At 45.3% G+C, this 15,577-nt stretch overlaps 4 protein-coding genes and 2 long non-coding RNA genes across 10 annotated transcripts; 2 read left to right on the top strand and 4 right to left on the bottom strand.

Moving 5' to 3' along the window:
- Positions 1 to 462: 462 nt before the first annotated feature.
- On the bottom strand, positions 463 to 3,635 carry LOC117189251 (mitochondrial carrier homolog 2-like). 4 transcript variants are annotated; one of them, XM_033394438.1, is made up of 4 exons: positions 1,575 to 3,635; positions 1,095 to 1,290; positions 691 to 1,023; positions 463 to 627 (listed from the first exon to the last, which is right to left on the bottom strand). In XM_033394438.1, exon 1 carries the CDS (start codon positions 3,589 to 3,591, stop codon positions 2,653 to 2,655), a length of 939 nt encoding a protein of 312 aa, XP_033250329.1. In that variant the 5' UTR covers positions 3,592 to 3,635; the 3' UTR covers positions 463 to 627; positions 691 to 1,023; positions 1,095 to 1,290; positions 1,575 to 2,652. The 4 variants fall into 4 exon arrangements, with proteins under 4 accessions (XP_033250329.1, XP_033250318.1, XP_033250315.1 ...); XM_033394427.1 differs by lacking the exon at positions 463 to 627 and having other exon boundaries at positions 712 to 1,023; positions 1,095 to 1,522; XM_033394424.1 differs by lacking the exon at positions 463 to 627 and having other exon boundaries at positions 780 to 1,023; positions 1,095 to 3,635.
- On the top strand, positions 1,247 to 1,866 carry LOC117187117 (BTB/POZ domain-containing adapter for CUL3-mediated RhoA degradation protein 3-like). Its single transcript, XM_033389099.1, has one exon. It carries the CDS (start codon positions 1,270 to 1,272, stop codon positions 1,864 to 1,866), a length of 597 nt encoding a protein of 198 aa, XP_033244990.1. The 5' UTR covers positions 1,247 to 1,269.
- An 890-nt stretch (positions 3,636 to 4,525) lies between the features above and the next one.
- Positions 4,526 to 5,285, bottom strand: LOC117189361. Of its 2 annotated transcripts, none has more exons than XR_004473372.1 (3): positions 5,094 to 5,285; positions 4,763 to 5,018; positions 4,526 to 4,699 (listed from the first exon to the last, which is right to left on the bottom strand). It is a non-coding gene; the product is annotated as an uncharacterized LOC117189361 (long non-coding RNA). The 2 variants fall into 2 exon arrangements; XR_004473370.1 differs by having other exon boundaries at positions 4,763 to 5,022; positions 5,094 to 5,283.
- Positions 5,286 to 11,977: 6,692 nt separating this feature from the next.
- Positions 11,978 to 12,718, bottom strand: LOC117189385. The gene is made up of 3 exons (XR_004473385.1): positions 12,619 to 12,718; positions 12,215 to 12,547; positions 11,978 to 12,151 (listed from the first exon to the last, which is right to left on the bottom strand). It is a non-coding gene; the product is annotated as an uncharacterized LOC117189385 (long non-coding RNA).
- Positions 12,719 to 13,390, top strand: LOC117187108 (BTB/POZ domain-containing adapter for CUL3-mediated RhoA degradation protein 3-like). Its single transcript, XM_033389051.1, has one exon. It carries the CDS (start codon positions 12,794 to 12,796, stop codon positions 13,388 to 13,390), a length of 597 nt encoding a protein of 198 aa, XP_033244942.1. The 5' UTR covers positions 12,719 to 12,793.
- A 436-nt stretch (positions 13,391 to 13,826) lies between these two features.
- Positions 13,827 to 15,115, bottom strand: LOC117187107 (mitochondrial carrier homolog 1-like). The gene is made up of 2 exons (XM_033389046.1): positions 14,402 to 15,115; positions 13,827 to 13,847 (listed from the first exon to the last, which is right to left on the bottom strand). The coding sequence occupies exons 1-2, from the start codon at positions 15,113 to 15,115 to the stop codon at positions 13,827 to 13,829; spliced, it is 735 nt and encodes a 244-aa protein (XP_033244937.1).
- Between the last annotated feature and the right edge of the window lie 462 nt (positions 15,116 to 15,577).

Here is a 15,577-nt window from a genome sequence, read left to right as displayed (position 1 = left end):
ATCTTTAAAAAAGTGGATGCCACAGATTTTCGTTTTTTGTGGGGCGGAAGTGGGCGGGCGAAGTTTTAAAATATTTTTGTAGCAGTGACATATCACAGAAGTCTGGATCCAAAACATCGTTGCTCTAGCTCTTATAGTCTTTGAGCACTAGGCGCTGAAGGGGACGGACAGACGGACAGACGGACGGACGGACGGACGGACGGACAGACGGACAGACGGACAGACAGACATGGCTCAATCGACTCTGCTATTGATGATGATAAAGAATATATATACTTTATGGGGTCGGAAACGATTCCTTCTGGACGTTCAATCACATCAACTTTTACCACAAATCTAATATACCCCAATACTCATTTTGAGTATCGGGTATAAAAACACCCAATTTGTCAAATTTTCGCAACCAAAGCCACCCGTTCAATTCAATTCAAGGTTAATTAAAACAATTGTCAATTCTTTCAATATATTTATTAATATGCTAGAATTAAACATTAAAATGTGCGTTCGCCATGCCAACTGCCTCGCCATCAGCCCAGAGTTTTTTAACGAGAGATTGTGAATGTGTAGTGCGTGAATATTTGCGTGAAGTAACCTCTTGGATGTTAACGATATAAAAACCTAGGAAAGCTGTGAAGGGGAATGATAAATTAGTTCGCGGTGCATCCACTATTTGCCACGGCTTCAACTTACCCCGTCAAAAGCTATACGCTGTCCGTCAAGGATGGCTGTGTACCAGAGTAGAGGATTGTTCGCCAGTTTAAGTAGAGTTGTCGCCTTGTGATTCGTAGAAGTAGAAGATGCCATCATTTCAAATATCGAAATAAGAGTGTGCAAGTGTGTTTTCCGCACAACTATACCCTTCCGAGGGTCGTGGGCTCGCCAGAAACACATTTTGTTTGTGTAACTCCAGCAGCAGATGTTGTTCCATCCAACGGAGAGCGTCACATCAGTTTACAGGGCTTTCCTAGCAGCGTTGCAACGCGTTGTGTCGCATGACATTGTGCGTGTATGTGTCTTGGCTGACTAGAAGAAGAACGAAGAGCATTGAGGAACGAAACTGGCCTACGACGGAAGCACTGCTGTTTAACACTCACTATATCGAAGTCTAAGAATGTCTGCCATTAGCCTTAACTGCCGATTTGTGTAAGTGCTCTTCTGGTTTTTTTCACATTTTCAATTTTAGGAAAATTTTATTTTTAACACAAAGTGATTTTGGCACCTGCAGAAAGTAGCCACCAATTTGTGCTTCATGCCAAGCAGTCTGAAGCCATGTCCGGTGATCAGAAAGTGCTGTTAAAAGGGCATTCGTCTCAGTATGTCAAGCTGAATGTTGGTGGTCGCTTATATTATACTACAATCGGAACACTGACGAAGCATAATGATACAATGCTAAGCGCTATGTTTAGTGGTCGCATGGAGGTGCTAACTGATTCAGAAGGTTGGATACTAATAGATCGCTGTGGAAACCATTTTGGAATCATACTCAACTTCTTGCGCGATGGCAGTGTCCCATTACCCGAAACTAACAAAGAAATAGCTGAGCTACTTGCAGAATCAAAATACTACTGCATTACCGAGCTTGCATTGTCATGTGAACGGGCACTATATGCACACATTGAGCCAAAACCTATTTGCCGCATTCCATTGATAACTTCGCAAAAAGAGCAACAACTTCTAATCAGCGCGTCTTCGAAACCGGCAGTTATTTTAGTGGTGCAGCGACAAAACAACAAGTATTCATACACAAGCACATCCGATGACAATTTATTAAAAAATATTGAACTTTTCGACAAGCTCTCTCTGCGTTTCAACAAAAAAATTTTATTTTTAACACAAAAATTTTGTTATTTTTATAACCGAAACTAAGTTTTTTTAGGAGATGTTGCCCCTATGGAGCCCGAAACGATACTGAATTGTTTGATTTTTTCAATAGCTCGTATACTTTTACTTGTACTACGACTGGTTTTGAACCGAGCATGGCCTACTACAGCAATCAAATTTTTTGACAACGTGTTCTGTTAGCACCGGGCTTAGCAATTCACATTAGGGAAATACATGGGCGAAAGGAAAGCTTTTGTGAATCGTTTCTTAGTGCGAGGCTTAGAATTTGCCCACGTTGTTCAAAACAAGCAGAATTGACATAACAAGAGTAGACCCCCAATCATTTATGCATGTCCTGACTGGGCCTGCGATACGGTCTGGGCCTCCCACTTCTTGATCTCCTGATCGATACAAACGCCTTGCCAATCCACTGGGCCCCCAAGAGAACGGTCCTCGATAGGTATCGGGCCATGGTCCCGTCCTATGAATTGTTTTCGTCTGACTAGTGGTATGACAATATTAATAGTAATAGCATACACAATAATCTCAGTTGCTATGGCAGGCAACCAAACGGGTACTCCTATTATTCGTCTCTTACGATACCATCGCGATGGTATAAATATACCGTGAAGGCTAGCAGTGATCCGCTGTTGCACCTGTCAAATGAAATACCACCTTTAGCTATCAAGGGAGTGTGAAAAGTTACAGGATCTATGGAAAATATCATTGTAACAAAGAATCAATTGAAGTAGACAATTCTTGTTTATTTTGTTCAACAAATAGCTGGAAAAAAAGGGCTGAGCCAACTCTGTGCTTATTTCGGGCGTCCCATCAAGTCATGCAGCCCCTTGACAGGCACCGTACGCCAGAAAAGAACGCCCCCACGGTGGTAGAATCCACTACCTTGATATATATCATAGAAGCACTTAGTCCAGTGTTCATAGTGCGGCATTTGAGACGGCATTGCAGCAGCCAAGGGGGACCCTTGAACATCCATACAGGTGCCCACCACTGACAACGGGTGCAGAGCGTACGAGGACGAAATATCACTATTACCTCGTTGAGTACCTGAATGGTGCTGTGTTGCGGCCCATAGTGGAAGAAGAGAGCCGTCGCGACAGTGGCGACTGCCATGATGCCTATATTGCGCAGCAGGCGGGGCACAAAGCCGGCGTAGAAACCGGCCACGCCTTCTTCGGTGAATATCTTGAAGATGGTTTGGCCCATAGTTTTGTAGACATTTTCGCAACCTATAAACTGGGCGATCTGGCGAGTCAAGACTACAGTAAACGGCTGCGTGACGACCAGATTCAAGGTCAATCGGATGCTTCTGACTAGCAAGTTCCATGAGACATCCTTCACAGAAGTCCCAGTCGTATGGGTGAGTTTGCGAGTTTCCAGACCCATCGCCGCCATAGCTGCCTCCATCAGGTAGGAAGTAAAATTTCCCGCGATGCTCGCCTTGAGACCCCGAAAGAGGGCGAAGAATCCATCGCTCTGATGGATGTACCCAATGAGGTGTTGCGCCCCAGGAAGAAGACTGCGCGATCCGAGCAATCCCAGCCGGACAATCTCACCAGGAAAAGGTTCAAAGCCCAGTTGCATCAATACACCGGCATGATGGAACGGGTGCATCAGCGTAGTCCAAAGTACCTCCGTGCAGAAAAATTCCAAAAGGTCATTGAGTCCATCCTGTTCGATTATCCTGTTGTTATTCTGCAGCGGGCCCTCTCCAGGCTCAATGTGGTCCGGCCCATTAAGGGCCACCATGTCCAGAATTTCATTAATGTCGAAGCGACCGGCAACCAGGCGATGAAGGCTTTCTCGTATCCTCAATATTGTGGATGCAACAGATTTTCGTCCTTTGTGGGGCGGAAGGGGGTGGGGCGATATTTTGAGATATACGTTTTATAGTGAGATCTAACAGGAGTGCGAATACCAAATTTGGTTACTCTAGCGTTAATAGTCTCTGAGATTTGTGAATATCCCCAGATTTTCGTCCTTTGCGGTGGTGGAAGGGGGTGTGGCGAAATTTTGAAACAAACTCGTCTCGGTTCGATATCTTAGGAGTATGGATACCAAATATGGTTGCTCTAGCTTTTATAGTCTTTGAGATCTAGGCGCTAATGTTTTACTCTAAGCAAAGCGAGAAAAAATGAAATTGTTTTCTTGATGCTGGCTATAATAATAATACGATCCAATTCAGATTCTGCAGTCTAAAAGATATGGTCATTCTCTACGATTCTGCGTTTTTGGTTTTATCGTATCTTTAAAAAAGTGGATGCCACAGATTTTCGTTTTTTGTGGGGGCGGAAGTGGGCGGGGCGAAGTTTTAAAATATTTTTGTAGCAGTGACATATCACAGAAGTCTGGATCCAAAACATCGTTGCTCTAGCTCTTATAGTCTTTGAGCACTAGGCGCTGAAGGGGACGGACAGACGGACAGACGGACGGACGGACGGACAGACGGACAGACAGACATGGCTCAATCGACTCGGCTATTGATGCTGATAAAGAATATATATACTTTATGGGGTCGGAAACGATTCCTTCTGGACGTTCAATCACATCAACTTTTACCACAAATCTAATATACCCCAATACTCATTTTGAGTATCGGGTATAAAAACACCCAATTTGTCAAATTTTCGCAACCAAAGCCACCCGTTCAATTCAATTCAAGGTTAATTAAAACAATTGTCAATTCTTTCAATATATTTATTAATATGCTAGAATTAAACATTAAAATGTGCGTTCGCCATGCCAACTGCATCGCCATCAGCCCAGAGTTTTTTAACGAGAGATTGTGAATGTGTAGTGCGTGAATATTTGCGTGAAGTAACCTCTTGGATGTTAACGATATAAAAACCTAGGAAAGCTGTGAAGGGGAATGATAAATTAGTTCGCGGTGCATCCACTATTTGCCACGGCTTCAACTTACCCCGTCAAAAGCTGTACGCTGTCCGTCAAGGATGGCTGTGTACCAGAGTAGAGGATTGTTCGGCAGTTTAAGTAGAGTTGTCGCCTTGTGATTCGTAGAAGTAGAAGATGCCATCATTCCAAATATCGAAATAAGAGTGTGCCAGTGTTGCCAATGTTGTTCCATCCAACGGAGAGCGTCACATCAGTTTACAGGGCTTTCCTAGCAGCGTTGCAACGCGTTGTGTCGCATGACATTGTGCGTGTATGTGTCTTGGCTGACTAGAAGAAGAACGAAGAGCATTGAGGAACGAAACTGGCCTACGACGGAAGCACTGCTGTTTAACACTCACTATATCGAAGTCTAAGAATGTCTGCCATTAGCCCTAACTGCCGATTTGTGTAAGTGCTCTTCTGGTTTTTTTCACATTTTCATTTTTACGAAAATTTTATTTTTAACACAAAAATTTTGTTATTTTTATAACCGAAACTAAGTTTTTTTAGGAGATGTTGCCCCTATGGAGCCCGAAACGATACTGAATTGTTTGATTTTTTCAATAGCTCGTATACTTTCACTTGTACTACGACTGGTTTTGAACCGAGCATGGCCTACTACAGCAATCAAATTTTTTGACAACGTGTTCTTGAGTGTATTTGAATGTCATGGCTTGATTTCGGCAGCTCTGATACTGTACAGTCTAGTACATTTCCGTTCTGCGACACCTGTTAGCACCGGGCTTAGCAATTCGCATTAGGGAAATACATGGGCGAAAGGAAAGCTTTTGTGAATCGTTTCCTAGTGCGAGGCTTAGAATTTGCCCACGTTGTTCAAAACAAGCAGAATTGACATAAGAAGAGTAGACCTCCAATCATTTATGCATGTCCTGACTGGGCCTGCGATACGGTCTGGGCCTCCCACTTCTTGATCTCCTGATCGATACAAACGCCTTGCCAATCCTCTGGGCCCCCAAGAGAACGGTCCTCGATAGGTATCGGGCCATGGTCCCGATGTCACAAAGGCAAAATTAATGTCTCTCATTTGCGCATTAAAGACAGCTGATGAGACAATACCGGCAGTACCAGCTTATGGTGGCCCAACTCGTGCTCGCCTTCCGAAGTTAGCTCTGCCGCAGTTCAGCGGCAACTTTTCGGACTTTAAAAACTTCATAGGTTTATTTGAGACTCTAGTTCACAATGACCAAAGCATTCCAATTATCGAAAAGTTCAACCATTTGCTTTCGTGTCTCTCCGGTGAAGCGTTGGGAACAGTTAGGGCTTTCCAAGTAACCGAGACCAACTACGAGAAAGCAATGGCTAGCTTAAAACGGGTCTACGATAATGATTGTCTGATCTTTAAAAATCACATTGATGCCCTATTTAGTCTTCCCAAAATGACCCAGCAATCAGCATCGTCCTTAAGGAACTTTATCGATACCGTCTCATCCATATATGGTTCGTTGTTGTCGATTGGCGATGATAAAAAGATCTCGAATGCGATGATTATTCATCTCGTCTTGAGCAGAGTCGATCCGGTGACCAAAGAGAAATGGGAAGAACAGCTCGATTATGACAAACTGCCACTTTGGACGGACTGTGAAAAGTTGCTTAATCGCAGACATCAGCATCTTTCGGCCGAAAATTCGGAAAAACCAAAGCAGGAGCAGAAAGCTGTGCCAAGCAAGCCGCATAATCGGAGCTCATTCGCGTGTTCCACCGCGAATACCAAAAACCAACAATGCAGCTACTGCAATGCAAAAGGCCATTTGTTGACAGATTGCAGTCCATTTGGTCGGCTGGCAGTAATGCAAAGGTTCGAATTCGCAAAAACTGCATCCTTGTGCATCAATTGTCTGCAGCCAAGCCACTCTGTAGTACGATGCAAAGCTAAGAAGTGTCGAGTGTGTGGCTGCTCACACCATACCTCATTGCATAGGTACACAGTGGCGAATAAAAGTCTAGCGTTACCATCACCCCCAGAGAATTCTTCTCCTCCTCCCAATCAGAATCAACCTTCCACTTCGAATGCTCTCCATGCGACAGCTATGGATAGAGTTATTCTGGCTACGTCGATCGTAAGCGTCCGAACAAATAATGGTGAACATGTTTTGGCCCGAGCTCTGCTTGACTCGGGGTCTCAAACCAATTTTATAACTGAGGACTTAGCACAGCGCTTACAGATCCGTAGGGAGGAGTCGTGTATCAACTTGCTTGGTATTGGTGAATCCAATTCACAAGTCAAGAAAAAGATACACACGGTGGTGAAGTCGCGAATTACTGGTAGTGAGTTTTCGGTTGATTTCTGGATTCTAAGGTCCATTTCGGGGTATCACCCTGATCAGACACTTAACATGAGTGACTGGAAAATCCCGAAGAACTTACCACTTGCAGACCCATATTTCTTCAAGCCACAGAAGATAGATATGTTGATAGGTGCAGAAACATTTTTCGAACTTTTATCTGTTGGTCAGATTCGACAAGGTCCTGACTATCCAACTCTGCAGAAAACGCTTCTCGGCTGGATTGTGTCGGGCAGATACACTCCAAAGGTGACTGCCACCCAAGAAGCTAGGAATTGTTTGAGTTGTCGAGAAGAGTCAGTGATCCACATCGACAATACATTACAAAAGTTTTGGTCACTGGAAGAATTGCCGTCTTCTAAAAAGTCTTTATCTCCTGAACACAAGTTATGTGAAAAGCATTATAGAAGGACTATTCAGGTCGTGCCTTCAGGTCGGTTTGAAGTAAGACTGCCGTTCAAATCAGATCCCAGTATCTTAGGCAACTCCTTTGAAGTGGCTAAACGGCGGTTTTTATCGCTTGAAAAAAGATTGTCTCGTGACCCCGAGTTGCAGAAAATGTACTTGGAGTTCATGGAAGAGTACCTCTCCTTGGGTCACATGTCTACCACAGACAACACAATCCCCAAAACTCCACATTATTTCATTCCACATCAGTGTGTGTTGAGGCCTCAAAGCACGTTGACCAAGCTCCGCGTCGTTTTCGATCCGTCTTGTAAAACGTCCTCTCAGGTGGCCTTGAACGACATATTGATGATCGGTCCTACGATACAGGATGAGCTGTATTCGACATTGCTCCGATTCAGACTACACAGGTACGCCTTGACAGCCGATGTCAAGAAGATGTATCGCCAAGTCTGGGTCGCTGATGCGGATAGACAATTCCAGCTCATAGTGTGGAGAAGAGACCCGTCTGAGTCCTTGAGAATATACCAGCTCAACACCGTAACTTATGGGACTGGACCAGCCCCATTTTTGGCTATTCGGTGTTTGAAGAGGTTGAGTGAGTCTGCAAAACTCTCATTCCCTAAAGCTGCTGAAGTTATTGACTCCGACTTCTATGTCGATGACATGTTGACTGGTGCTGGTTGCGTGGAGGAGTTAAAGACAATTAAGTCTGATGTGGCTCAGGTTCTTCAAACTGCTGGGTTTGAATTGACTAAATGGTTTTCGAACTCACCTGAGGTCACCGCATCCGAGAGCACAGTTAAACCGATAACGATCTCGGACTCAGAGTCAACTAAGGCGTTAGGAATATCGTGGCTGCCACACGAAGACGTCTTTAAGTTCCAAATTGACACGTCAGTTATGGGTCTCCGAGCGACACAACGGAACATATTATCGGTGACATCAAAGCTGTTTGACCCCCTTGGCTTGTTAAGTCCTTTAGTAATTAAGGGAAAGATCCTACTGCAGGAGCTTTGGCTCAACAAGCTAGATTGGGATGAGTCAATTCCAATGAACTTGGAAACAGCATGGAACTTATTAAAAGAATCCTTGGGTCAGTTGGAGAAGATTACCATACCTCGATTTGTGCATACTGATCCCATGTCACCGATTCAAGTACATGCCTTTGCCGACGCATCCATGAGAGCTTATGGAGCCTGCGTCTATATCCGTAGAAAGACTGCAGAAGGTTTCAAGGTCTCCTTGTTGACTGCAAAGTCGAAAGTAGCGCCACTCAAGACGAAAACGCTCCCAAGGCTTGAGTTATGTGCCGCTCACCTTCTAGCAGACCTTTGTCAGCGAATCAAATCACTGCTCAAGGTTCCAATTGATAAAATGATATTCTGGTCAGATTCAGAAGTTACTCTTCATTGGATCAGATCCCACCCTTCGTCGTTGTCAACATTCGTTGCGAACCGAGTAGCGGAGATTCAAGAGTGGTCAAGTGAAGCTACGTGGCGGCATGTGCCAACAAAACAGAGAGGTTGTGACGTAGAGGAAATCGTGCAGTCGATCTGGTTTGGTGGACCAGAGTTCTTAAAGTTTGAAGAAGAGAGCTGGCCCAGAAATCCACACTTCGAGCTTTCCGAAGAAGAGATACAGATGGAAAGTCGGAAGAAATCGGTCGGACTGACCGTCGCGGCCAAGCCAAATTACTTAGTGGATGTAATCGAGTTGCGAGTTGGGGGGCGACTAGTTAACGCTCCTATGTCATATAATGCCAAGTTTCCCTTGTTATTGACAAAACGCTCGCAGTTTGTGCAGACATACGTTCGCTATCTGCATCAAACGAATTTTCATGCCGGCCCACGAGCACTCGTGAGTATCCTTAGACAGCGCATTTGGATAGTGAATTTTGATTTTTGTGGCCCAGTCTATACGACTCTGAAAATTCGTGGAAGGCCCCCTTATAAGTCCTACATAGCGTTATTTGTCTGTTTTGCGTCCAAGGCGGTTCATTTAGAAATTGTCTCCGATTTGACGACTAATTCCTTCTTGTTGGCATTCCAAAGGTTCGTCGGTCGTCGAGGATGTCCGCAACGCGTGAACTGCGACAACGCGACAAATTTCGTCGGAGCAAGTCGCCACTTCAGCGAACTGCGGAGGAAGATAGAGGCGGAAGCGGACGCGATACGCGAATTTGCGTCAAGAAGCGGGTGCGAGTTTGCCTTCATACCGCCTCGAGCACCGCACATGGGCGGACTTTGGGAGGCCGGTGTGAAGTCTGCCAAGGGCCTACTCCTACGGGCAGTCGGAAGCGCTCTCCTCACCGCAGAGGAGCTGGAGACCGTGCTGGTCGGGATCGAGGCGGTACGTAACTCGCGCCCGCTAGGACCCCTAAGCCCAGACCCAAGCGACGGAGACGCGCTGACTCCCGGGCACCTGCTGACAGGCGGGCCGCTCATCGCACCCCCAGCACCCAGGACCCCGGACCAGGAGGGTCTGAGCTGCTTAAAGCGATGGCGGCTTGTCTCGTCAGCCAGGCAAATGTTCTGGCAGTGATGGTCCCGGGAGTATGTGCTGGGATTGCAAATAAGATGCAAGTGGCACCAGGAGGAGCCAAACATAAAGGAAGGCGACTTCGTAATCGTCGCCGAGGACAACCTGCCCCTCAACAGTGGCTCCTCGGAAGGGTGGTCGGAACAACCGCCGGGCAGGACGGAAGGGTCAGAGTGGTCGACCTAAGGACGAGCAGCGGAGCCACGTTCAGGAGGCCAATCCACAAGTTGGCGCTTCTGCCAATGGTTTGAAGCCTTCCAGGCCTTCAGCGGGACCGGTGTAGCGCCATTTGGATAATAATAATTGTTATTAGGATAGTATTTCATGAAGTCTAGTTTAAGTTAGGCTAGGGCAAAGCGGTAGCGCAATAAAAGCTCGCTCTCTCGCTCTTGGCGAATTCGCCCCGCTTTGCCACCGTAGGTAAGGTAGACACAGAAGAAATTGTTTTAATATATGAAGGAAGTCGAGAAAAATCCATGAAAACGAACGCACGCACTCCTTTTTTTCGTCGTATTAAAATACAAAATTGCAGTCACCCAAGTTGTTTCGGTATCTTTATTTAGAAAAACTATTCTAAAATTTCAGATGGTTTGGCCCATAGTTTTGTAGACATTTTCGCAACCTATAAACTGGGCGATCTGGCGAGTCAAGACTACAGTAAACGGCTGCGTGACGACCAGATTCAAGGTCAAGCGGATGCTTCTGACTAGCAAGTTCCATGAGACATCCTTCACAGAAGTCCCAGTCGTATGGGTGAGTTTGCGAGTTTCCAGACCCATCGCCGCCATAGCTGCCTCCATCAGGTAGGAAGTAAAATTTCCCGCGATGCTCGCCTTGAGACCCCGAAAGAGGGCGAAGAATCCATCGCTCTGATGACCCAATGAGGTGTTGCGCCCCAGGAAGAAGACTGCGCGATCCGAGCAATCCCAGCCGGACAATCTCACCAGGAAAAGGTTCAAAGCCCAGTTGCATCAATACACCGGCATGATGGAACGGGTGCATCAGCGTAGTCCAAAGTACCCCCGTGCAGAATTTTTCTAATTCCAAAAGGTCATTGAGTCCATCCTGTTCGATTATCCTGTTGTTATTCTGCAGCGGGCCCTCTCCAGGCTCAATGTGGTCCGGCCCATTAAGGGCCACCATGTCCAGAATTTCATTAATGTCGAAGCGACCGGCAACCAGGCGATGAAGGTTTTCTCGTATCCTCAATATTGTGGATGCAACAGATTTTTGTCCTTTGTGGGGGTGGAAGGGGGTGTGGCGAAATTTTGAAGCAAACTCGTCTCGGTTCGATATCTTAGGAGTATGGATACCAAATATGGTTGCTCTAGCTTTTATAGTCTTTGAGATCTAGGCGCTAATGTTTTACTCTAAGCAAAGCCGGCTATGCTACGTGTGTGTTAGAGAGAGACAGGGCGAGAAAAAATGAAATTGTTTTCTTGATGCTGGCTATAATAATAATACGATCCAATTCAGATTCTGCAGTCTAAAAGATATGGTCATTCTCTACGATTCTGCGTTTTTGGTTTTATCGTATCTTTAAAAAAGTGGATGCCACAGATTTTCGTTTTTTGTGGGGGCGGAAGTGGGCGGGGCGAAGTTTTAAAATATTTTTGTAGCAGTGACATATCACAGAAGTCTGGATCCAAAACATCGTTGCTCTAGCTCTTATAGTCTTTGAGCACTAGGCGCTGAAGGGGACGGACAGACGGACAGACGGACGGACGGACGGACGGACGGACGGACAGACGGACAGACGGACAGACAGACATGGCTCAATCGACTCTGCTATTGATGATGATAAAGAATATATATACTTTATGGGGTCGGAAACGATTCCTTCTGGACGTTCAATCACATCAACTTTTACCACAAATCTAATATACCCCAATACTCATTTTGAGTATCGGGTATAAAAACACCCAATTTGTCAAATTTTCGCAACCAAAGCCACCCGTTCAATTCAATTCAAGGTTAATTAAAACAATTGTCAATTCTTTCAATATATTTATTAATATGCTAGAATTAAACATTAAAATGTGCGTTCGCCATGCCAACTGCCTCGCCATCAGCCCAGAGTTTTTTAACGAGAGATTGTGAATGTGTAGTGCGTGAATATTTGCGTGAAGTAACCTCTTGGATGTTAACGATATAAAAACCTAGGAAAGCTGTGAAGGGGAATGATAAATTAGTTCGCGGTGCATCCACTATTTGCCACGGCTTCAACTTACCCCGTCAAAAGCTATACGCTGTCCGTCAAGGATGGCTGTGTACCAGAGTAGAGGATTGTTCGCCAGTTTAAGTAGAGTTGTCGCCTTGTGATTCGTAGAAGTAGAAGATGCCATCATTTCAAATATCGAAATAAGAGTGTGCAAGTGTGTTTTCCGCACAACTATACCCTTCCGAGGGTCGTGGGCTCGCCAGAAACACATTTTGTTTGTGTAACTCCAGCAGCAGATGTTGTTCCATCCAACGGAGAGCGTCACATCAGTTTACAGGGCTTTCCTAGCAGCGTTGCAACGCGTTGTGTCGCATGACATTGTGCGTGTATGTGTCTTGGCTGACTAGAAGAAGAACGAAGAGCATTGAGGAACGAAACTGGCCTACGACGGAAGCACTGCTGTTTAACACTCACTATATCGAAGTCTAAGAATGTCTGCCATTAGCCTTAACTGCCGATTTGTGTAAGTGCTCTTCTGGTTTTTTTCACATTTTCAATTTTAGGAAAATTTTATTTTTAACACAAAGTGATTTTGGCACCTGCAGAAAGTAGCCACCAATTTGTGCTTCATGCCAAGCAGTCTGAAGCCATGTCCGGTGATCAGAAAGTGCTGTTAAAAGGGCATTCGTCTCAGTATGTCAAGCTGAATGTTGGTGGTCGCTTATATTATACTACAATCGGAACACTGACGAAGCATAATGATACAATGCTAAGCGCTATGTTTAGTGGTCGCATGGAGGTGCTAACTGATTCAGAAGGTTGGATACTAATAGATCGCTGTGGAAACCATTTTGGAATCATACTCAACTTCTTGCGCGATGGCAGTGTCCCATTACCCGAAACTAACAAAGAAATAGCTGAGCTACTTGCAGAATCAAAATACTACTGCATTACCGAGCTTGCATTGTCATGTGAACGGGCACTATATGCACACATTGAGCCAAAACCTATTTGCCGCATTCCATTGATAACTTCGCAAAAAGAGCAACAACTTCTAATCAGCGCGTCTTCGAAACCGGCAGTTATTTTAGTGGTGCAGCGACAAAACAACAAGTATTCATACACAAGCACATCCGATGACAATTTATTAAAAAATATTGAACTTTTCGACAAGCTCTCTCTGCGTTTCAACAAAAAAATTTTATTTTTAACACAAAAATTTTGTTATTTTTATAACCGAAACTAAGTTTTTTTAGGAGATGTTGCCCCTATGGAGCCCGAAACGATACTGAATTGTTTGATTTTTTCAATAGCTCGTATACTTTTACTTGTACTACGACTGGTTTTGAACCGAGCATGGCCTACTACAGCAATCAAATTTTTTGACAACGTGTTCTGTTAGCACCGGGCTTAGCAATTCACATTAGGGAAATACATGGGCGAAAGGAAAGCTTTTGTGAATCGTTTCTTAGTGCGAGGCTTAGAATTTGCCCACGTTGTTCAAAACAAGCAGAATTGACATAACAAGAGTAGACCCCCAATCATTTATGCATGTCCTGACTGGGCCTGCGATACGGTCTGGGCCTCCCACTTCTTGATCTCCTGATCGATACAAACGCCTTGCCAATCCACTGGGCCCCCAAGAGAACGGTCCTCGATAGGTATCGGGCCATGGTCCCGTCCTATGAATTGTTTTCGTCTGACTAGTGGTATGACAATATTAATAGTAATAGCATACACAATAATCTCAGTTGCTATGGCAGGCAACCAAACGGGTACTCCTATTATTCGTCTCTTACGATTCCATCGCGATGGTATAAATATACCGTGAAGGCTAGCAGTGATCCGCTGTTGCACCTGTCAAATGAAATACCACCTTTAGCTATCAAGGGAGTGTGAAAAGTTACAGGATCTATGGAAAATATCATTGTAACAAAGAATCAATTGAAGTAGACAATTCTTGTTTATTTTGTTCAACAAATAGCTGGAAAAAAAGGGCTGAGCCAACTCTGTGCTTATTTCGGGCGTCCCATCAAGTCATGCAGCCCCTTGACAGGCACCGTACGCCAGAAAAGAACGCCCCCACGGTGGTAGAATCCACTACCTTGATATATATCATAGAAGCACTTAGTCCAGTGTTCATAGTGCGGCATTTGAGACGGCATTGCAGCAGCCAAGGGGGACCCTTGAACATCCATACAGGTGCCCACCACTGACAACGGGTGCAGAGCGTACGAGGACGAAATATCACTATTACCTCGTTGAGTACCTGAATGGTGCTGTGTTGCGGCCCATAGTGGAAGAAGAGAGCCGTCGCGACAGTGGCGACTGCCATGATGCCTATATTGCGCAGCAGGCGGGGCACAAAGCCGGCGTAGAAACCGGCCACGCCTTCTTCGGTGAATATCTTGAAGATGGTTTGGCCCATAGTTTTGTAGACATTTTCGCAACCTATAAACTGGGCGATCTGGCGAGTCAAGACTACAGTAAACGGCTGCGTGACGACCAGATTCAAGGTCAATCGGATGCTTCTGACTAGCAAGTTCCATGAGACATCCTTCACAGAAGTCCCAGTCGTATGGGTGAGTTTGCGAGTTTCCAGACCCATCGCCGCCATAGCTGCCTCCATCAGGTAGGAAGTAAAATTTCCCGCGATGCTCGCCTTGAGACCCCGAAAGAGGGCGAAGAATCCATCGCTCTGATGGATGTACCCAATGAGGTGTTGCGCCCCAGGAAGAAGACTGCGCGATCCGAGCAATCCCAGCCGGACAATCTCACCAGGAAAAGGTTCAAAGCCCAGTTGCATCAATACACCGGCATGATGGAACGGGTGCATCAGCGTAGTCCAAAGTACCTCCGTGCAGAAAAATTCCAAAAGGTCATTGAGTCCATCCTGTTCGATTATCCTGTTGTTATTCTGCAGCGGGCCCTCTCCAGGCTCAATGTGGTCCGGCCCATTAAGGGCCACCATGTCCAGAATTTCATTAATGTCGAAGCGACCGGCAACCAGGCGATGAAGGCTTTCTCGTATCCTCAATATTGTGGATGCAACAGATTTTCGTCCTTTGTGGGGGCGGAAGGGGGTGGGGCGATATTTTGAGATATACGTTTTATAGTGAGATCTAACAGGAGTGCGAATACCAAATTTGGTTACTCTAGCGTTAATAGTCTCTGAGATTTGTGAATATCCCCAGATTTTCGTCCTTTGCGGTGGTGGAAGGGGGTGTGGCGAAATTTTGAAACAAACTCGTCTCGGTTCGATATCTTAGGAGTATGGATACCAAATATGGTTGCTCTAGCTTTTATAGTCTTTGAGATCTAGGCGCTAATGTTTTACTCTAAGCAAAGCCGGCTATGCTACGTGTGTGTTAGAGAGAGACAGGGCGAGAAAAAATGAAATTGTTTTCTTGATGCTGGCTATAATAATAATACG

Source organism: Drosophila miranda, chromosome XL (genome assembly GCF_003369915.1).
Source record: "Drosophila miranda strain MSH22 chromosome XL, D.miranda_PacBio2.1, whole genome shotgun sequence".
Classification (NCBI taxonomy): Eukaryota; Metazoa; Arthropoda; class Insecta; order Diptera; family Drosophilidae; genus Drosophila; species Drosophila miranda.
Note: the sequence above shows the minus strand (reverse complement) of the source record. Positions and strands in the feature narration are given on the sequence as shown.